We start from the raw sequence: 22,926 nt of genomic DNA on the forward strand, positions 1-22,926 counted from the left end.
ATTTCAATTATCGCAATATTAACGCATGCTACCGCCATTATTGACTTTGTAGATAAATCTAATTGTTAATTTATAAACATTTTTATTATCATAATAACAATATCATAATTTAGTGGCAATGAAAATTTGTGACAAAAAAATATTGTTATATTTGTTTACTCGGCGCATAAATCATGCGCAAGCCACCACACCAATCAGGAATTTCTTTTAAAATTTATTATGTTGAAAATAAGATTTTACAATCATTAATATCGAAGAATTACATATAATAGGTATATTTTGAAATCCAAATAGAACTGCTCTGAAAACTTATATTTTATTTATGGATCTTTTGTAATGGACAACAGTAGTTAAAAGTGAATATTATTTAATACGCAATTAGGATGAATTCCAATGCCAATGAAAAGAAAAAAACAGTAATGGGTATTTTCAATAATAAAAAGTTGATAATACAAAACAATTTAGAATTTGTTAAAATGATAGGTTATCATTATTCGAGAATAAATGACTAAAAATTGAAATTACGAAAAATAACTCGTACCATCGAGAAAATCATTTGATTATCAATGTCAAGAATTTGAACAATAAGTAAAAAAGGTAAATATTGAAAAAATAAATTCATCTGAACCTATTTTATTTATTTAGAACATTTGTAGAACTGTATTATTCCAATTTCTAACTTGATACTATTAGAATAAAGTTATTGAATTTTTATTAAAAATACTTTAAATATATTTATGAATATTCGTCAACTAATGATGCAAAAGTATCATCAGATTCTTAAAGACTTTAAAGTTTATAAAGAAACATCAAAGTATAGACGATGTAATACAATAAAACTATAACTGCTAGTAAGCTTATACAAACAACTTACGAATTCATTTTATTGAAAACATCTTCAAAGAAAGTCAATAGTAATTTACATTGAAGTTTTAAATGATAGAATATCCATTTTAATGAGGTTTACTTCTGTTTTAATTATCTTCTTACTAGGATATTAAAATTTTTTATATAGAATTTTATCAGCTACTTCTGAATTAATAATTGATATAAATATAGATGAATAGGTAAAGGATAATAGAGTTGATAGTAATTAATTACTCGATTGATTTATTAATTAATTTTTAAAACATACAGAATTGACGAATATGAAAATAATTTTGAGTAGAATTCTACATACTTAGTTAATTGATTAAAAATTTAATTTGTACATTTCAATATATAATTATAAATTAACATAAAATCTCTTGTCTGTTATTGAACTAAATAAATACAACTATACTATTTAAAATTTATATTGCTAATATTTTAAATCATGAATCTAATGAGTCATTTCATTTATATATTAGTCGAAATTTACAATTATTATCTAAAACCATGATACTTAACATTATTATTTTGTGTTTAACCATCGTTAGTTGTAAATAATATCCAATAATCGAAGATTTTTATAACAAGTATATGAAAATATATTTAGTAAATGTAAGCTATTGCTTGAGCTGGGATAATCCCATTGGCACATTTCTATTATAATTATAATAAAAAGAAAAAAATAAACAAAAATTGTCATCGTTTCTATACCAATAGAGAAGAAAAACACTATTGTGTCCACATCAGACTCTTTTTATTTGACATTTGAAATTTTTCAGTGTCTTCTTTTCTTTCGTCTTGACATCATTGTCTGGACAAGACGTCTTTTGCTGTCAAAGAAGTACACACTTGTCACGTGATTCATGAGAATGAGACCGAAGAGGCTGGTGAGATGCTGCTGGGGTCGGAGTGGAAGTGCCTTCTACAGCCTGAATACTCTTCATCAGTTCACGAAAGACCTGGTGAGTAAATAATGAAATTAAAACATAAAATGCATACTATTTTTTTAAATAATTATAAAAATACCAATTATTTTTAACTTCCAAATTACTTGGAGCTTTTTAAATATTTTATTAAAGAAATTGAGAGTTATTATGGAATCAAATTAAATGGCTTTTTGAACAAATTTTCAAAGAGTTTTAATGAAAAAGCTTCTCAATGAAATGTACTCCAATTTCCATAATTTGTTCATATTCTACTTGATGTTGGTACATTGCTGTATTTACTCTATTTTGTTTGTTTGATCTGACCAATTAATAGACAGTAGTTAATCAATGAGGATAATTCCTAAAAAATCCTCACCACAATTATTACTAACTGTCGTAACAAAGGGTTGATATGTAAATTTCATTTACTTCAATACGATTTTTGCTCTATTGTATGTATGTACGTATGCTAAATCAATTGAACTTATTTAAATGCTTTCTACTATTTATCCTTAATTGAAGACGTCGATCAAGTTGTCAATTTTTTAGCTTTACTAAAAAGAATATTTCTTATTTATTTATAATATTAACTAAACCTACATGTTGTATTTATATGATATTTCAAATCGATTATATGACAAGATATTGAATAAATAACATGGAGAAAAATACTGGTCTCTGTACTGACTAGTAACTTTTCATTTTTCAGCATATTTTTTTTCAACTATGAAGAATAAATAAAACGTATTTTCTTTTTATCAAGAGAGAATTACTGTTTTGTTTTTAAAAAATTCTTTCCGTAATCAAAAATCTAGTATTTCTATCAAGATATTCTAGTTATCTTTCATCATAACATTCATGTTCAGCCTTCAAAACATATTCAATATTTTTTCTTGGATATTATTTTTAACCAGCATTGTCTTGAGATCTTGTTAAGAGCTTGATTGGCTTTCTATTGTATTTCTGTCCATCACATAGGATTTTCTATTTTTAAAAAAGTAGGAAAAAAAATTTTGATAAATATAACAAATTTTATTTAATTGTGTATATCCTATAGGTCGTGAGTAAATAATTTTCTAGCAAATAATAATTATCTATCTTATGAGAATTAAATTGTTGAAAAAAATCTAATGGTAAATAAACAATTATAAAATTTACCTGAACAACTCGACAGTTAAATCTTGCACTGCATTCAACATAGCTGCATCGCCAGTGTTTTCTTACAAGGTTGACAATATCTCGGTATCTGGTACCTGACGCAACGACGCCTGACAATTTGTCTTGCTTATTTCCAACTACCAACAATGGAACTCCTCTCATGTCTCTTGCTTCGTAAATTTGTTCTCTGAGAGTCCTTATGTACTAAATAAATTTGTATAATTATTTATCAAATGAAGTCATATTTTTCAAGTAGTTATTTATTTATTCTCAATATCAGGAGTTTTCACCGAAATATATAAAAGTTGTCATTTATTTTTAGTAAATTTACATATTTTAGTTATTAATGAAAATGTTTTTGTTTTCATGATAAATAAAAAAAACATTGTGGTAGAAAGTAATAATAATGAAACATTGAATGAATAGACTGAATATAACGAATGCAAAATACTGCCTAAAGTAATATATATATATACAGATTGTTGCATAAATTTTAGCCATAGATTCAAAATGAATACTTTTTTCTCGAAATTCCTACTGATATTTATATTTATATGAATATAAATGAAATATATGAGCTTCTATTTTTGCAATAGATGTTATTAAAATACTATGTATTGTACTCCCTCATGAAATTCGTTCCACACGAACAAATAAATCATGATAGAAAGAATGATGGATTACTGCTTTGGCAGTTTGTAACTATACAATGGTAGAATCTCAAATTTTTTATTATATCCTTTTCGAAAAAAAGAGATGGAAGAATTTTTTAAAAATAAAAATTCTAAAAAATTGAAAACAAACTTCTTTGATTTATAACGAAAGTTCTTTTCATTATGACCAACAATACTATAACTCTGGGTTATTATTTAACTTTCTTTATAAATCATCTGAAAAACTTTTTTTATTGAAGATGATGCTGAGTTAAACGTTACTTCATTCACTTAAATTTAAATGTGTTTATAACATTTCATCGTTTATCCTATCCAGGGACTTTTTAATTCAATTTCCGATATTATTGTGCTCACGATGTAAATTTAACGATAAGGCTTTTATCGCATCATACTTCAGCTGAAGTTATCTATAAACTATCGATTTTATTATTTTTTTTTTTTAAATTGAATACAAGTTCGATAAGGAATTTAAAAATAAATAATAATTCTGAGTTGAGTATTAAAAAAATCCTGTGAAAAATGTAAAATAATACTGGTGCAAATGTTATCCTAGGATATATTTTTTCAGGAAGTTGTAGTGACAAAAAAAGAGGAAGCAATAACGAAATCACTTTACTTTAAAAGGATAATCGTATAACGTAGTTGGTAATGAGACTTGGTTAAAGAGATTTATATGATTTTATGTTAAAATATCTTTTCAGGAAATAAGATTTTTCGAATATTTTATTTTTTTCAAACGGTTTAATATTTTAGTTTATAATAGAGTAAATGAAGTTTAAAAAAAATACTGGTTCACAAAGTCTAGTTTTTTGCAATGTCTGTTGACCTAAAAAAAATTTTTTGTTTCACCTGATGCATTTGAATTAATCAACAAAGAAATTTCCATTGTGTGACTTTTTGAATGAACAACTATTCAGGAAAAAATGTTGTTTAATAGTTCAAATAGATATGCATGAAAATCATGATAGAGGGATGCTCTTTTGTTTTAAAATATACAATAATTTACATAAATACAGTTGATTTAAATCTGCATAAAGTTTACACCATTTTATGAGTTAAACCCATTTAATATCAAGTATCAATCTATTTAGTATTTATTGCATCAACGTTTCCATTTTAACTTGATATTCAACGTGATATTCGCGAAGATACTATCTCGATATATTTTATGATGAGTATTCTTGATTTGAGTGAATTTCGTTGTAAATTAGAGGTGAATACATAGTATGTGAAATTCAAATTATTTTGAAGTAAATAATTGATTTGTTCGATAAAAAAAGTTTTATAAATAATATTGCTCTCTTTAATAAAATAAGTAAATATTCATTGAATTGATTCAATAATATTATTAGATAATAATAAAATTTAATACGTTAATAATTTATCATTAAACTAGAAATATAAAAAGGAGAATTTTATGGAATTATGATGAATGAATTGATATAAACTATGATGGAAAAAGTTAAAAATAATTTTATCAAACCTTCATCTCAACATGATCCATCATAATTTCGTTACATCCGGGATTTATAATAGTAAATTTTTAATTAAATAACTTTTAACATTCTCCAAATGATACGTTGAAACAATTTTCTAACTTTAGATCTAAATTGAGTAAATTAAAATCCTCAGAAAGTTACTGCAAACACTATTGGTTTGATGTGTCAAATCGAAAATTTCTGCTAAAGTTTCGATTGCTTTTTACAACTATAGAAAGTTTTCATCAATAATTTTTTAACTTTTGTTGATAATACTCCTTTTTATTAAATAATTAAGCTCAATAATACATATAAAAAAAAATGTAATACCTGAAATGTATCTTGGTTACTAAGATCGAAGACGAGAACATAAGCGGTAGCACTTCTAAGCCCATAATATCGAAAATCTGTCCACTCCAAGTGTGTGCTAACCGGAAAATATGGGATTGTTGGTAAATCCGTTATTTTAAGTTCATAAAGACGATCCGCGTGAACGACACTAGGATAAAATGTTTCTCTTCTTTCTGTTGGACGATATTCTTCGTAGAACTCACTCCAAACAAATTGCTATAAAACCAAAATGTTCCATAAATGAATTTTTACGTTCAACAAATGCCATTTTTATTATTTCATGCTCAAATTCTTCATGTCAGATTTAGAGAATAAGTTTATTTAAACCTATTAAGACTTGAATTGCACCAAAGTATTTATCTGAGTACTAACTAAATTTTAATAGTTATTGTTCAATAAATATTTTGATGTATTTTTATTTTGCAAACTATGAGAACCTTGATTTTTTACCTTTGAATGTTTATAGCAACTGATATGAATTTTTTATCAGCTATCAACTCAGGCCTATGTTTTATTTCTGCTTAGTCAATCATTTTTATACACTTGAATTTTTTTGATTGTCTGTTCTTTAGTAACAGTTTGTTAGAGTGTAAAAAAAAGCAATAACTAAGTTGACAGTTAAATTACACTGTTTCAGTTCTGCTTTGTCACATAGACTAATAACATTATGATAATCAGTTGAATTATAGTTATTGTGCTCCATTGTTCTCATTATTAATCATTTATTGGAATTATTTAGGATCTAATTAATAATAGAATAATAGCCCAAATAATAATTACAATTATTATAATATATATGTCTAAACTACGTTATTATTGATCACAGTAAGCAGTACTTTATTCAATATATTGATGATACATGTCTTTTTATTCTACGTTACATTGAAAATTTATTTCCCTTCAAGCTATATTAAAGTTAACTGAATGAAGTGTGTTGGAATTCAAGACTTCAATGAAGAAAATATATAGATATTTTTTATCATTTTTTTATACACTTTGTAGTCATAAATATCGCAAGTTAGTTGCATTTTTTGAAACAAATTTATTTCTTTTGTGTTGGTGACACAAATTTTGATAAATGTTAATAAAATTTCACGTAAAAATCAATATAATCATCAATGTGTCATTAAATTTTTTTTAATTATCAGTTTGATGTAAAAAATGTAATATGTTCTTCTTGTATCAACTTCTTTTTTAGATGTATCTGTAAAAATTTCACTATGAAGCATTTAATGTCCGTTAAAGAATCGGAATTTTCCTTAAATTATTTTTCACTATTTTTTATTCACACCTGAAGAATTTTAATATTCATTATTTTTATCCGTTTACTAAACTTTTATTGAAGAAAATTTATTAATATTTTACAAAGTATTACTTCAAATATTATAACATTTTAATACACTTTATAAACATCTTTTTCTGACTAAATTGAATTCAAAAAAGATGGATAAATACTTTTTTAAACATTCATTTGCTTTATATTCATCGAAAGTTAACTTTTTATTACAACATAAAAGGTTTAAACATTAAGAAATCCTTAGAAATTTTTTGTTGACACATTATTAAATATAATTCCTACTGGAATATATTCATCCCTTTCACTCAAGTATTTCATCTTCCTCGCTAAGATCTTTTATACTGGCAGTCTTCTACCATCTTCTTTGAATATATTAAAAGCAAAAACAAAATGTAGCAATATTTCAAAAATTACTAAAAGCACTTGATAGAAGCTTTTACTTCTATTAAAAGATTAAGTACAGCTGGGATCAGTAAATTCGTTATTTCTTATAAAATTATAGTCTTCTAATGTAATTCAGAAAGTTACCATAAACTCGAACGAAAAGCACAATTCATTTCCGGATTGCATACCTTAGAGATTTCAATTCAAAACAGTTCAGAACTGAATACATTTGTAAAAATATTGCATGCTTCTTCTGTCACTTGTATCATTTTTCAAACTTTTTCTTACATTTTTTTCACTAAGCTTCAAGCTTTTTAATAACTACTGATATGATTATTTTATGGAAATAGTCGAGTTATTAAAAAAGCTAGCAGTTACGTAGAAAATTGTATTTATGGTCAGACAATAGATCGATAAATTTTAAAATTGGTGTAAATGTAGAGAGATTCATGAATGAACAAATTTCTATCCAAAAAAATGATGAAACTCGATTAGATTAACTTGGATCCAGATTTATTAGATCCTAAAAACAATCTAATCCTCTTAGACCTCTATTAACAGCTACACTTCGTACTCTCCAACTCAAAAAACTACAAATTGCTCATAAAAACTAAAACTTTTACTATCATAACTTATAATCTAACTTTCCCTATAAATTTTTTTTTCTCTTTATAAATGATTTAATATTTTAAATTTTTTCTTTTATTTACCAAGTTCTCATCATTTATTTTTGTGAAAATATTTTCTTTTGTAACTTTTTATTTTTCTATCATCATAATTTAATAGATAATTGATCAATTTACCTAAAAATTAAATTATATGTAAAAAAAAAGAATTTATAAACTTGATGTAATGAATTAGAAAACTGAAATTAATTAAAGATCTGTATATAAAAGACTATTGAAAAGTAAACCAAGTGGAGATTTCAATTGAAGAAAATATGGTTCGGAAATTAATAGAGGCGTGCATCAGAGCGAAAGGAAATAAGTTTTCTCAAGAGTCCTGTTAGCGCTTACAGCCTCTTTTTCTTTCATTTTTCAGAAATGTCTTACTCTACTTGACTACTGTATAGACATAAAATACAAGAAAAAAAAAATCGAATACACGAGTATAGAAAATGTAGGGTTTTCTATTTACACTTGCATATCATTATTATAACAATAAAAAAAAAAAATTGTAACCATTTAAAAAAATAAACATTAGCTAGAGAAGTATGATAGAAAAATAAATAATTCACTAAAGTTTGTTAAAACAGTGGGGTAGGTATGTACGAAAGAGTAGCTTATTTATAGCTAATGAAGTCTATTAACGGTTCATTAATGGTCCATTTAAATACAGCTGGATAAGTTGATAATTTATAGTTATTAGCTCTAAACATAAACACTTTTATTGGATTTATTTAGAATATTCATGAAAAGCAGAATTTTTTTACTGAAAAATTATGCAAAATTACCTAACATACAATTTCAGAGCAAATTTATTTCATGGAAAATTATTTGAATATTTTTTTTCGATAAAATGGTTGATAAAAATAATAAAATTGATTCTATAAAATTAAACTTCACAAGTAATTATAAAAAATTGGCTTATTTACATCAAAAATAGATGAAATAAATTCAGTAAAACATTTTAAAAATGAATATAAATTTTTGGAGCACAACTTATTACTTTGTTTGGCACATACTCACTCGAATAATGCTAGACTTTCCGACTCCTGGCGCGCCAAGAAAAATCACTTTAACGCGATCGAGACTATCGGCTGGGCTCTCTTCTTCCTTTGAACTATTGTCGACATTTTCAACCCCTATTGGATCACCGGCGCGTCTTTCTAAGTAATCTAAATCGAGATCTACAACATGAAAACGATCATATATTAGATTTCAATTCATTCACAAATTAAAAAAATATTTTTCTATCAACCCCATCACATTATTTATCAAAAAAAAAAAAAAATTAAAATATTTATCAATAAATAAATTTAAAATTAATAATAATAAAGTAATTAAGGACCTAAATAATGTTTGTAATTGTTAACTCCTGTAATCGGTAATAAGAGCCGACTTTCACTCGTGTTGTCCATGTGACAATAAAGAAGTTTTTATTTAAAAAAGTTTTTAAGATTAATGAAACAACGTGATGAAAATTTCATTATTAGCTTTGAAAGTTTGAATTAATTTTATGATAACATCCTACTTCCTTTTGGAATATGCGCGTGCGACATTCACAGGTCAACTGACCCTAGAGAATATGAAATACAGATGTCATTCCTTATCCTCCCCTCCACAATGTATCCTTCGTCCTTTTACGTGATCCTTCGCAGCTTAACGCTTTCCTTTGATATCAGTATCTATATATACGTATACATAGATACATTTCACACTAAACAAATATCAATTTATTTTTCTTTGAGAAAAAATATCTCCCTTATGGTAAATAAAATGAGAATTATTTTTCAAATATTATATTTTCTTGTAAAGAAAATTGAAATTTCCACGTTATTTTTCTTTGCTGCTTTACGACAGCTAAACACTATTAGTTACCAAAGGTAAACTTTTAACTTAACATTTTTTATCAAAAGTAATTTGATTATTTTTTTATTCAGAAACTTTTAATAACTAACAATCATTTTAAATAATTAACTATATTATTTTTTTTTATTTAAGATAGGAAAATTCCTCAACACTTGAAATAATTTGTTATTTAATAATGAATTCATAATTATTTATTTATAATTTCAAAACTTTTAATTAATAATTTTTGACAGCTTAAAAAATATTATAAAACTGTATCACGTAACCATGACCATAATAATATTTCACATGAATTTCTGTCAACTATTGCTAACTCATACATTCCAAAAATGATGATGATAGCAAAAGTCAGACAGCAACAGCATGCTGAACAACTTCAATAATCATAAAAGCGCTTTCCTATGCAGAAACTCTTAGTAATAATATCTCTAAATTAAGCTCATTTCTTGTAAAAAATACACTATGATATATATTTTCAAGTACATTTCCGAAGATAAAAATTTTATCATTTTCCAATATACCAAAGGCCATGTCAATTTTTAACTAAGCTTCAAAAGCATCATACGATGAGTATTTCAAATATTTAAATAATCCCTTAGATATATTCCCCAGTCCATTTTTCATACATTCCCTCAATCCAACCGTCATTTAATAATCCTAATGACACATCAGTTCCATTGTTTAGTTCAAGAATCTCCACAGATGAACATAAAAGAGCTGGAGTAATATCTGGCCTAGATGGGCTTTAGCCACTCGATGTTTTTATGCTTGAAACTTTTTTTACTTGTTAGGGTCTTTCTACTTGTTACGTCTGACTACTAAACCAGGACTGGTTGTTTTACTGGCACATGTTCTAGACACAGCATGCCTGAATGTTATATCTTATATGAGAGCGTTGATAAACCTCTAGCTTAGCTGTGAATAATTATGGATGAATTAAAGAGAGATTAATGGAGTGATGTTAAGTGACGTTTGGATGCTTTTATGAGAATGTGACTATAAGTGAAATTCGATAGTTTATGATGATACGTTCGAGAGTTTTGTCTTTCCTCTCTTGCTCTTTCCCAGTTACGTTCACGTGAGCATCACAACCCCTAGAGTGGCAGTTAGGTGATCATCAATTATATCGACAAAACTATGATTAAACTCAAGTGATAATTAATCATTTATATCAAATGATGTGCAAAATATATATTTTTTTATCACGTCAAGAAGAGATTTAATTAAAAATTTAATTAAGAAAATGAAGGATGAATTGGTAGAGAAGAGTAATTAAATAAAAATTAACTTACGACATTGTCGATGAGGAAGGAGGCTTCGCCTCCTCCAACTGCTTGTTGTTTTTGTATCAATTTTGACAATTTTTTCAGTCAAAAATATCTCAAAATACTCACGAAATACTATTGACTATCATGAATTATTTGTCACTTGTCGAAATACTTTTATTGCTATTCAATTGGTTGATATTTTTTTATCTAATCAATATACAATGAATTATTGATGAAAATTTAAATTTATATTCAATTACTAGTCGTAATACATTAATCACTCAGGTAATAGATAATTTACATTGGCACTCGGTTGCAATTAGTCTTTATTGCTATTTCAGTAAAATTATTGCATTTAAATATGATTTTTATTTATTAATCAATTAATTTACCTTATTTATTTAATTATTGTTGGTTTTGATTGTATAATTTTATTTAATATCAATAACGTTTTGTTAAATTTTTTTTTATAATTTTAATAAACTATAATTTCAATATTGCTTCAATTATTATCATAAAAATTTCTAGAATAAATTCGCGTTAAATTATGAAATCACAATTAATTTATCATCACTCGAAAATTATTTTTTTTATTTACAATAATTATTTAAAAGTCCGTTTTTCAAAATTCCCCCCGCGTTTTTCTCGAACTGGTGAACCTGACGTGCATGCTGGTCGACTCGCAGCCACTATTTGACTCACTATCTATCACGATATCCCTTAAAATATGAAAAAAAATTGATCTCAAACGCGTAACGCATCGTCAAACACGAGGGAGACTCGCGGCTTTACAATTCTCTTATTCTTATGGCTATCTCTTTCACTCTCTTTCTCCCTCTCTCTGACACTTTCTCACTTTCTCGTTGTCTCGTTGGCTTGACAGTAGTGTGTGCAACCCCTCCAAGCTCGATCGAAACTCAACCCAGTCTCGAGGTCACTGTTGAGCTTGTGCGCTTGCGTTACCCTTCTCTTGATTTACACTCAATAAATCTCCAGGCTTTTTTCGGTTCTATTTGGTTAATAATAATCATCATCATTATCTTTATTGTAGTATAATTGATAGTAATGATTTTATAATTGTCCACTATTATATATTTGATATAATAAAAATTCCAAGGGATCATATTTTATATAAAATTGTTTATTAATTCTTTATTACCATAGAGATGAATAACCACAAGAGGGAAAAAATACATTGTGTATTAATGATAAATAAGTATTAATAAATAAAATAGTAATCAGTGGAAATGTTGTAAAGTATCTTAATAAATAATTAATTCGTTATTTACAATTTTTTTAAAAATTATTTATTGTATAAATCCAAAAAGCAAGCTTATTTCTTTGGCTTTTGTTGTCTTTTCTTTTTTTATTAATTGTAAAAAGTTATTATTTATATAATTATTTGAAAGATAAAACTTGCGATTTGTTTTTATATTGTTTAGTAAAACTAGTATATAATTAATATAAAAAAAAAATGAATGTTTTACATTTATGTATAGCGTTATTTTTTCCCCTCAGTTTAAAATGTGCATCCATTATACAATTAAATCTGTGCTTAATGTTCATTTAAATTTAAAATTATCTTTATAACACTGTAGTTTAGAGTAAACAACACACGCCCGTTAAAAATTTCTTCGCTAAATAATGTACGAATAAATTTGTATAAATTTTTTGAAAATATTTTTTCGTCTTGATCGTTCGAAATGATGAATTTTCTTGATGCACAAGCGCTTTATTTCAGTTGAACCAAGACCATGAAATAAGTTACTACGGCACCGAGAACCTAAAATTTAAATTAAAAGTCATTAGTCAAAATTATAATAACAATAATTCATATTTGATTATGTCAGACCATAATCATGTTATTCTACTGCCATAGAAAGTTTTTATGGCAATATTCATCAACATCAAATCTCTAGAAATTAATTAATTGCAGTAAATAACATAATTAATGTTTGTTTAAGAACTAAAAAGTGTTAAATTCAGAATATAACTTTAAAATAAAATAATTATAAATAATAAATTTATTCTACTACTCAGAGAAAAACTCCTTCATCTCCTATTATTTAATATAAATATTCTCTTTAAATGCCAATTGTATAGTAAATAATAGAATAAATTAAATTATCAATTCTTGAAATAATAATGGAATCTATTGAAATTAAATGAAAAAATATTAATCAAAGGAGAATAGAATTTTTCATTCACATCAAAAGGTGAATTGTGAAGAATGGAAATATTGATTTTTTCCAGATTCTATTTATGTTACTAATCAATCATATTTTGACTTACCGAGGCAAATAAATCCAACGACACCGTAAAAAACTTTGCACCTGATATAGACATTGCTTTTTGACACTGTTGACAAACTATTTGAACAAAGGTTTTGGCTTCTTCAGAACCATCATACCAATGACATGAATAAGCAGCTTCCATCACAGATGAACTCTAAAAAATTTAATATTTTAAATAATTTCAATCATTACTTGTCGACTATTCATAATTATTTTCAACAATATAAAAATAATAAGAACAGATAATAAAAAAAAAACCACTAGTGAGAGGTTAATTAATGAGTGGTAAAACGAATAAAACTTTACCTCCTCAATAAGACGATTTCCAAAGATACAGAAAAGGAACACTTGACCCAAAGCATACAACAGATATCCAATAGTTGTAGCAGCATAGACATTGATTCCATTTACCTGTAGGAAAATAAAAGCAATTTAAGCATAATCATTTCACTAAATTACTCAGCTAGTAAATTACCTTAGTGGCCTGGTAAGCTAGCAGAGTGAGAGTAATTGTAGTAATTAACATGTGAAACAACAGAGCAACACCATAAGCGTCACCAATTGCTGTTACAAGCCTAGAAAGAATTTTTTTTTTTCATTAATATTAAGCAAGAAATATCTCAACTTATAAAAAAGAACTGGCATTTTTATTCAGTAAAAAAAACCAGCAAATTTTCTACTCAATCAATAATCATCTCAATAACATTCTCTCAATAATGCTCTTTTTTTTTTATTACAGTTTCATATTTCAACATAAAAACACAGATTATTACTAATAAATCAAAGTTGAAAAGTTTTCTATGAAAAGTTGAATAAAATATATCTCCTATCATTCATTTTCATTAAATGAAATTTTGTTTATTCATCAAATAGTGGAAAAACGTTTCAATTTTTTTGTTAATATAAAAAAATAGCTTATAAAATAAACAAAATATAATAAGCCTTTGATTTTTATTTAAAACTAAATGTAATTTATTGAATTTTTGCCCTTCAATCGAATTTATTATTATTATTATTAAATTTATTAAAAATTCTATTTGCTGTTAACATCATTCATTTCTGTAATATATTTATGCAATGTTATCAGTTTCACCAGTAATTTATTTAACTTTAAAATGGCTTGGTCGTATGTATATTATATTCTAGTGTAAGCAACACATATCAATTCATGCATGTTATGTTTAGTAATCGATAGGTCGCAAGTGTACTCTCTTTTGTGACTGACAACTCGATGACATGTTGTAAATATTGATAACGGTTATCACTTAAATGGAGAATCAAAATTTAGCATCACTTTTCATGTATAAATCTTAATGAACCTCATTATGAATCTATACACATCAATTGATCGATAAGAAAATAAATTGATCAGTAGACCACGATTGTAAAGAATGTTTCAGTGTAATGACATATAGAGAAGTAGAAGGGGGTGAGGTAAAATAAAAAATAGAAGTGCACAATTAAATATTTGAATAAAAAGCTCGAGAGTTGCAGGTGGTTGTAGCCACGCGCTAAAGGAACGTTTAGAAAAAATTCTATAGACACTGTGGAAAACTGATATAAAGTTGTAGTTGTACATGTATAATCTATAGCTTATGATGTACAGCCTAGTGAATCGTTCAGTTCGGAGGGCACGTCCCCCGTTACGGTCAATATCGCGCACTAACTTGATAAATTTTACATTAGTGTGAGAAAAAGTACACTCTAAATAAGAAAACTGAAATGAAAATGTCTGAGTGGAAAACAAATTTTTACATTATTATAAAAACAATCTCTTGAATTCAAATGATTTATTATCAATAAATTATTTCCAGTTTTACTGTAGAGCAGAGAAAATTTTCAAAAAATGTTTCTCTTTTTTCTTTAATAAATATTTAATCATTTTTTAAAAAGCTTTCTGGGATATTTATTCAGATAATAGCCCGGAAATTAGTAAAATATATGAATATTGATATCTTTTATTTTCCATCAATGTTAGCTTAGAAGGTGAATGAATGTAATCAAGTATTTAAGGTCGAATAAAAAATTATCCTGACTGTTCCTTAAGATAATTTGATAATATGTACTCTATAGAGTATTTTAAGGTCATTGGAAATTAGTTTTTATTATTAATTAATCAAGTGTTTGTACAAAACAAGTTCAGCTTTTTCAAGTTTACCTTTTTTCAATTATTAAACATAAACCATTCATTTCCAATAATTTCCTATTCCTATCAATTTAATGCTAAGTTGAACATTGCGTGTAACAATTTTTGTATTTCATGGTATTATTATGTTCTCAGGGTGGAATTCTTTGTCTTCATGAATAAATAATAACATCAAACATAGATAAATGTCAAAATTGTATAATATGGGATCATTTTGATAGGGTAAAATATGCGTATAAGCTGATAATTATTGATAATGCCATTCAAATATTAGAACGATTCTATTATGTTGTAATAAAAACTATTATATATAATCACCAAAGTCACGCAATGGAATCTTAGTGATACAATATGGAATGAAAATTTAATTAAATTACCTTACAACGTGCTTATGTCGTTCTACCCAATATTTGATAGCACTTCTGACCAACATTTCCTGCTTTTTAGTAAGTCCATTGGGTCCAACTCCACCAGTGAATTGGGTACCAGCTGTAGGCCTGAATGTTGCTGCGAAATCCTGACGATTACTATAAATCCCTCGCAAATCTAGATCTAACATGCTTTCCCCATTTGCTGGAGTAGCTGAGGGTACGCTTCCAGTTGTGTCTCTTAAATGGTCAGCACTCCCAGCCTGGTTGAGATTAAATTACAATAGAGTGTTGAGAAATTGAATACTTACTCTTAGAACTGGTATTAAAGATATTGAATAAATAAATCAAATACTTTGAATAATTCACTGCTGTTTGGAACAACTGTGTCAAGAGTTGCACTGAGCTCCATTAAGGGTTTCATGATGGCTTTGAGATGTTGAAGTTGTTCACAAGCGAATAGCAGCCACGAACAGAATAGAACGTCCAATGAGTTTGAATCGACCATTGTTATCAGAAGCCAGTAGAATTGGAATATTAGCATGGCTATGTGTGCTACTCCATGACGAGCATCGAAAGGATAGTAGGATTTTACCATTAGTCTTGGGAGCTGAATGAAATAATGGATATTTTAAATTTAATTTCATAGCTTTGAATGAATTCTCAAGAGTTGTAACAATGCATGCCCAATATTCCCTAATGTATTCATTTTATTTCTTATTCTTTCAGAACTTTATTTCATTATAAAAAACTTTTTTCATCCAGAAATAGGTACTTTCATTAAGAAAAATAATAATAATAATTAAATGATTTTTACCTCAACAACATAGGTTTCATTGGTTTCAGGATCAATCATAGTTCTATGTGGATCTTCAATGAATGTAATTCCAGTCCAACAAACAACGCTCAGAATGGTCGCAAAGCCAACACAAAACAAAAGTCTTCTCATCTTTGTAAGAGCAATAGAATGATATCTAGCATCGCTTTCAGCAAAAAGAGGATGACTGTTGGGATTATTCCAAATAGCCAAAGTACGATAGAACAATTTACTTCGGAATCCAAAGTAAATAATTTTGATGATAGGATGCGCAAAGAAGAGTATGGTAATAGTGTTGGCTGTTAAAATATCTACATCATCAGCTTCAAACATTAAATTAAGTCCACAAAGGGCAAACTGAAGAAGAATTAAGAACAAATGGACACTGCAGTAGATTTTGTGCATAAGTTTTCTCCCTTCACCATAATAATTAAACATAAAATGTCCACTTATTTGCATAAGTCTGATGTTTGGCATTAAATCGGCCACAAGGCCCATATACTTTGATTTCATCATCTAGAGACACGACGATTTTTATTAGAATTCATTTTAAAAAAAAAGAAATGTGCAGAAAAGGGATTATTCTTACCTTGAATGGAGATGTTGTTAACAGCTAATAAACTTCAGATATCAATAAAAACCACCAAGAAACACACGATTAACTTAATAACAGAATCTGACATTGATAGCGAGCACGTTAGCTCGCGCACTTTGCGATGTTTTCAACATCGGCTTCTCACTTAACTGATTAACAATGTTTCCTTTGTCTTCATGTACTTTTTTAGTCCCTTAGAATTTTATTATCAAACGTTTTAAACACCCCACCAATATCTCCCACTCCTAAAATATACTTCACGTGGACGAATAAAATCCAAGCAATCCATACACGCAAGCGTAAAACTGTCGAGGCCCCACGAAGAGGGCCATCCTCACTTCACGTTTACTCGATTTCTCTGCCCTGCGAAGGGGTAAGACTCTATAGTCTTCATTTATTATTTATCACAGAGTATCGATGCCAAGACCATACACTTTCCCCCTAGATCACATTCACATTTGTTTACTCATTTTTTTGTTTTCTTCGATTTTACTAAAAATTTACATTCAAATTTGTGACTATTTTTTGTGTGTTTCTAATTCCTAATATTTTTTTCCGTTTCAAACAAGTAATTATTATTTTAACAATTATTTAGATCTGAAGATAAAAATAATTGTGGTTCTCGTAGCCTCTATGAAAAAATTGGGACAGAATAGTTTCTGGCATAAGATAATCCGTATTGAAAATTGCAACAATTTTTGCATTCTAGAATGTTTTGATGATGATTTATTTATCAAATTATTTATTGATAGACTTAGAAGAGTAGATAGTTGACATGGAAGATTATATTTAATCATTCAAGTGACATTTCAAATTATTGACAAATTTTTTATCTTATTGTTAATTTAATAAATTCATAACACTGATTTATACAAAATTGAAACATTACTGAAAAACAACGTAAGATTTATTGGATATTATTCTGAATAAAATATTTAAAAGGCTTTACACTTTCTTTCGTAGAATCATTCTTTTGTGAGAAAATGTATTCATTCTAAAAAAAAATTTAGCACTTGATAACTATGATTGATATGTAACAATGTATTATAATGTACTGAGGTGGAATGTCATTTATAATAACTAGGTTTAAGATGAGAAGAAACAAATAATATGAATAGTAATAATGAAAAATAGAAATGCATAGAAAGTATATGTATCACAATACTTAGCATAAATATTCAAAAAGTTGGCTTTAACTATTTGTACGAAAACTACGTACAAAATTGATAAAGTTTTGTCAGCTGTCAGTTATAGTAGAAACGACATTAAGATTTGAAAAGTTATAAAAAAATATATATTCTGATTAAAGTTAAATATGCTATGTTAATTATCAATCACCAATTATATCAATTAGTATATTGTAAAAGTCTACCTTCCTTCAAAAAATTATTATTAATTATTTACAGCATAAAATGTTACCAATGTAATTAAAAATACATTCGAGTAATAAGATTGTAATAGGGAGTTGAAAATACTTATTGCTACAAAAATTCTTGAAGAATTTTCAAGCATAAGAGGAAAATAACTTAAAGATGTCTTAGTTTTCTTTTTAATTTTTTTTTTTCAGTTAGTTTCGTCATGTTATACTAGTTCTTGAACTAGACATTTAAAATTGTAAGTCAGTTAAGGAAGTAATATTTGTTTTAAAGTATGTAAATGAGTACAAAAGAATTGATTATAAATATTCAAGCAACGTAACATCACTTAATCGCACCTATATTAATGATAAACGTTGTGAGACAGCATTAAATAAATTTACGTCATATTTTTTTGCAACATTTACCAATTACAATCAATCAGAAATAATTAGGTAAACCTATCCATCATTATTCATTCATCAAGTTTTACCATAAAGTAAAATTGAAGTTCCGATTTGTGTCCAATACAGAAAATTTAATAAAAAAAAATTAGATATAAATAAAAATGAGAAATAGATATATTGTGTTTTCGAATCAATTCGAGCTTCTTTTTTTTGTTTTGGTGTCCAAGAAACGGCTGTTTGTCTACCAATTTTGTTTACTTGAGTATCGAAACCCAATTAAATTCAACCTCAACAAACTTTATTCACGTTATAAACTACTAGACACCGAGCAATATTACTAGAAGCCATCGAACATTATAACCCTGGTAAAGTTGACAACTCGTCAGGTAGATAAAACATATTTGTACATATGTTTTTAATATGTATATAAATGATTGCCCTTGGTGATGTCATTAAGGGTTCTTTAATTGGTTATTGGTCATGTAAAGTTTAAAAGGACAGGGAGGAGTTTCTTCTGAACTATAAGTAGAACACTTAAACCAACGATCGATCCAAAATTAGTTAGATCATACTATTGTGACCACTGCTTTGACGTTTTTAGTATTCATAATTGATAACATAGGGAAACAGTGTAGTTATGGATAAAATGAGTTTGTTTCAATGTCAGACTTATTTATTTAATAACCGTCTATTTCGTTAACTTACAAATTATTGATTATAATATAGAATCAGTGATTTAACTTATGACCTTAATTAGCAAATTTTATTTATATTTCTACTATTTATCAACAAATATTTTTTACAGTGAAACATTGATTTGAAAAGATGAAGGTTTGGATCCTTCTAGGACTTCTTAGTATTTTTAAAGTTTCTTCAGTTTTCACTCTTGAACAAGGTAAGTATTTCCATTGTACAAATAATTTTCTTTTTCGATTTATTTTTATATTTATTAACATTAATTTTATTGTGAAAAATTTATTCTTTCCAGAAAGTACGAAACTCAAGGAAAAACACATCACTATACACAAGGTCATTGAGCATCTACAGAATTATTCTTTTCCAAATAATATTTCTAACAATGACAAATCGATAGCTAAAAATGCTATCCTAATCATAGTTGAAGGTAGTCAAGGTGAAGATGCTTGGAAAAAATTTAAAGAAAATCATTCATTTCCGATTGAGGGCTTCCTGAGTGTATTTAATTTTAGAAAGACTGTATAAAAGACTTTTTATTTATTTTATTGCATTGATAAATTTTTCGATCTCTACAGAGTTGCAAAAATGCATCAAATAATTCACTGTTGTTGAGTGATCATAAAAATTGTCAGTGTGAGGAACTTTTGAAAAAAAATATCAATGAATTAATGACTTGGGCACAACTTATGAAGGAAATGAGCACAGGTAATAATTAAATGATCAATTTATGAAGTGAGTTCATGGTTTATTAACAATTGTTTTTATAATAAAATTTGATGAAAAATTCCAGCAACTATTTCTGGCAATAATTCAACCCTTCCATCATTTTTAAATAATGGAAATCCAGTTCATGGTGATAAAAAATTCCTAGGGAATAAAAAAAATAAAAATGAACCAACGTTTTTTCAACAAAGGCCACGTTCAGAAGATTCTTGGCACTTGAATCATACCAATAACCATCCAACATTATCATCGTCTGTTTTAAATATGAATTCCCCAGTCAACCGAAGCAATGCCTATGATGCACTCTGGAATTTTATATCGACAATTTCACGAATGCATTCATTAATTTTTAGAACAATTTTTAAAGTAATAGGAAAACATTTTATACATAACCGAGTTCCTTCTCAACACAAATCAATGTTTCCTATTGGACCACCCAAATTTATTGATCTTATATCCAATACACTAATGGATTTGAAACTTACTTCCAATAGTAAAGGGTTTCTGTTGATTGTCATTACACCTGGAGATCAATTATCCAGAGTATATCAAACTATTGAAACTCAGGTAATTACTTATAGTTTAATTACTTTTCTAGAAAGTTGTGTAATTCATATTCAACCATTTATCACAATTCCTTAATTTTTCATTTAAGTCTCTACATAATATATTCTTAATAATTTTATGTAATTATAGTTAAAATCATGTTGCAATAAACTCTTGCAACAACATATTTATTCATTTGAATCTCCGTGGGGATTTTTTAGTTGAAAATTCTTTTAGCTCTAGACTGAAACATCTGTTTTTGCTGTAAATTTGCGTATTTTCAAGATCTTTTCTGCATAAAATATCTCACATGCGGTAGTTTGTAAAAAGAATCTTTGATCTCTTAAAAATATTTCACAAAAAACACAGTCGCTTGAGCATGAAAATGTTAAGACTACTGCTTGCATAGGCTCAGGTGTACTTGGTATACACATTTATACTCAATGGAATTACAGATTCCCCTAACAGTTTCTGCTAGAGTAATTAAAGTAGCCATTCATTTATAAATTGACTGGAATAAAATTCATTCTATATATACTAAATGGATTAAAAAAATCTAGTTTATTTTAAACCAGTGTTATTCATCGGTTATCCAACAATTAGTCTGATATGACATAATAGAATTTAATATTATAATTGAAATACTCTTTATACCTGTTTATTTAACAGATTTATACAATCACCACTTTATAAAATATACGTAAATAATTTGATTATTAATGTATAGAAATCATTTCATAATCTTTATATAAAGCTAAAATAATCTTTTGATGAGATTTCACATTGTTCAGATAACATTGCTATTTTATACTCACAAACACTTGTTTTTTTACCACAAATTAATTATTTTTTATTTTGCAATGGCAAAAGTCAATTTTAAAAAAAATTTCAATCATTCTTTGAACATTAAAAATCTTTTATCGACTTTTTGTCACATCAAATTATCAATGACATGCTAATAATTCATCATTACATTTTCTAGGTTCCATTCAATGAAACTTTAATGGTAGTTACTGGCGAATGTTCTAAAGACGATCAAACCATTCCATATTATGTTTCTGGACTAAAACCACATCTTCTTTTGAACATCACTGCTGTATTCGAACTTCCAATAGCACTTAAGTCAACTTTAGATGGTTGTCATGGCATTTGTGACAATAAAACTTTTCCTCTTACCATTTCTATTAAAGATGGTCCTAAAAAAAGGAAGATACGTTCTGGAGATGACGATGAGGTTTGATAAGTTTACTCATCTTTAAAGACTTTATGTTCAATGACAAAAAATTTATTATCCAACAAAATCATGAGGAATTAAAGTCCAATGTCTTTTCATTAATTCAACTAATTATTCTCTCCTTTCTAGACCCAACAAGATGATGAAAAAGCTGAAGAGTCAGATGCTGATTCAAACGAAGTAAGAAATTAATCAATTAAATGAACAAAAAAAATAATCTTTTCTTAATTAGTTGTTCTTTATAGAATGAAGAGTTAGGTGATAATGGAGATTCAGTGAACTCTGATCGCTACTCATCAGACTCGGACTTGGCAAGAGATGATCCATCAACATCTCACCGCACAACTTCATCTTTGGCTCTCAAATTTATTCTTACTCTTGTCATAATGATTATTACGTACTAAGTAGCAAAATATTGAATTATCAATTATTTTTGGTCAAATATTAATTCAAAAAATATAAGTAAATTATAAAACTAGAAGAACGCGTTTCACTTACTTGCTGCTTCGTTAGATTTCTTAAGATTGTATTTTTTCAGGTCTAATTAATGTTGTATTGCGCTTTTAACGACAATCATTTCCATATTGAGTAAATTATCCTTTACGGATGAGCTCAAGTAGAAAATGCTCATTTCAATTCATAAAGGCGGAAGAAAGGTTGGATTGTTGATGCCAACAATACTCAGTTTATTACTTTTCAAGAAAAATTATATAAAAGATATAAAAATTTGTAATAGGAATTATTGAAAAAGTATTGATTGTTGTGCTATATATATTGACAGATTTTTGATGAAATTAAGAGAAAGTGT

General features: G+C 27.0%; 3 protein-coding genes across 6 annotated transcripts; 1 reads left to right on the top strand and 2 right to left on the bottom strand.

Moving 5' to 3' along the window:
• Positions 1-1,389: 1,389 nt before the first annotated feature.
• On the bottom strand, positions 1,390-9,479 carry LOC118072995 (ras-like protein family member 10B). Its single transcript, XM_035093252.1, has 5 exons — positions 9,149-9,479; positions 8,827-8,987; positions 5,437-5,673; positions 2,955-3,158; positions 1,390-1,829 (listed from the first exon to the last, which is right to left on the bottom strand). The coding sequence occupies exons 1-5, from the start codon at positions 9,216-9,218 to the stop codon at positions 1,704-1,706; spliced, it is 798 nt and encodes a 265-aa protein (XP_034949143.1). The 5' UTR covers positions 9,219-9,479; the 3' UTR covers positions 1,390-1,703.
• On the top strand, positions 1,747-22,901 carry LOC118072991 (uncharacterized). 4 transcript variants are annotated; one of them, XM_035093246.1, is made up of 8 exons: positions 1,747-1,832; positions 19,725-19,814; positions 19,908-20,113; positions 20,191-20,320; positions 20,406-20,905; positions 21,867-22,118; positions 22,248-22,298; positions 22,364-22,901. In XM_035093246.1, the coding sequence occupies exons 2-8, from the start codon at positions 19,745-19,747 to the stop codon at positions 22,520-22,522; spliced, it is 1,368 nt and encodes a 455-aa protein (XP_034949137.1). In that variant the 5' UTR covers positions 1,747-1,832; positions 19,725-19,744; the 3' UTR covers positions 22,523-22,901. The 4 variants fall into 4 exon arrangements, with proteins under 4 accessions (XP_034949137.1, XP_034949135.1, XP_034949138.1 ...); XM_035093244.1 differs by lacking the exon at positions 1,747-1,832 and adding an exon at positions 19,171-19,305; XM_035093247.1 differs by lacking the exon at positions 1,747-1,832 and adding an exon at positions 19,171-19,284.
• Positions 12,299-17,328, bottom strand: Orco (odorant receptor co-receptor). The gene is made up of 8 exons (XM_035093243.1): positions 17,152-17,328; positions 16,563-17,078; positions 16,101-16,355; positions 15,755-16,008; positions 13,707-13,806; positions 13,538-13,642; positions 13,230-13,385; positions 12,299-12,720 (listed from the first exon to the last, which is right to left on the bottom strand). Exons 2-8 carry the CDS (start codon positions 17,076-17,078, stop codon positions 12,670-12,672), a joined length of 1,437 nt encoding a protein of 478 aa, XP_034949134.1. The 5' UTR covers positions 17,152-17,328; the 3' UTR covers positions 12,299-12,669.
• Positions 22,902-22,926: the final 25 nt, after the last annotated feature.

This window comes from Chelonus insularis, unplaced genomic scaffold (assembly GCF_013357705.1).
Source record: "Chelonus insularis isolate UGA/USDA-ARS -01 unplaced genomic scaffold, ASM1335770v1 contig_94_pilon, whole genome shotgun sequence".
NCBI lineage: Eukaryota > Metazoa > Arthropoda > Insecta > Hymenoptera > Braconidae > Chelonus > Chelonus insularis.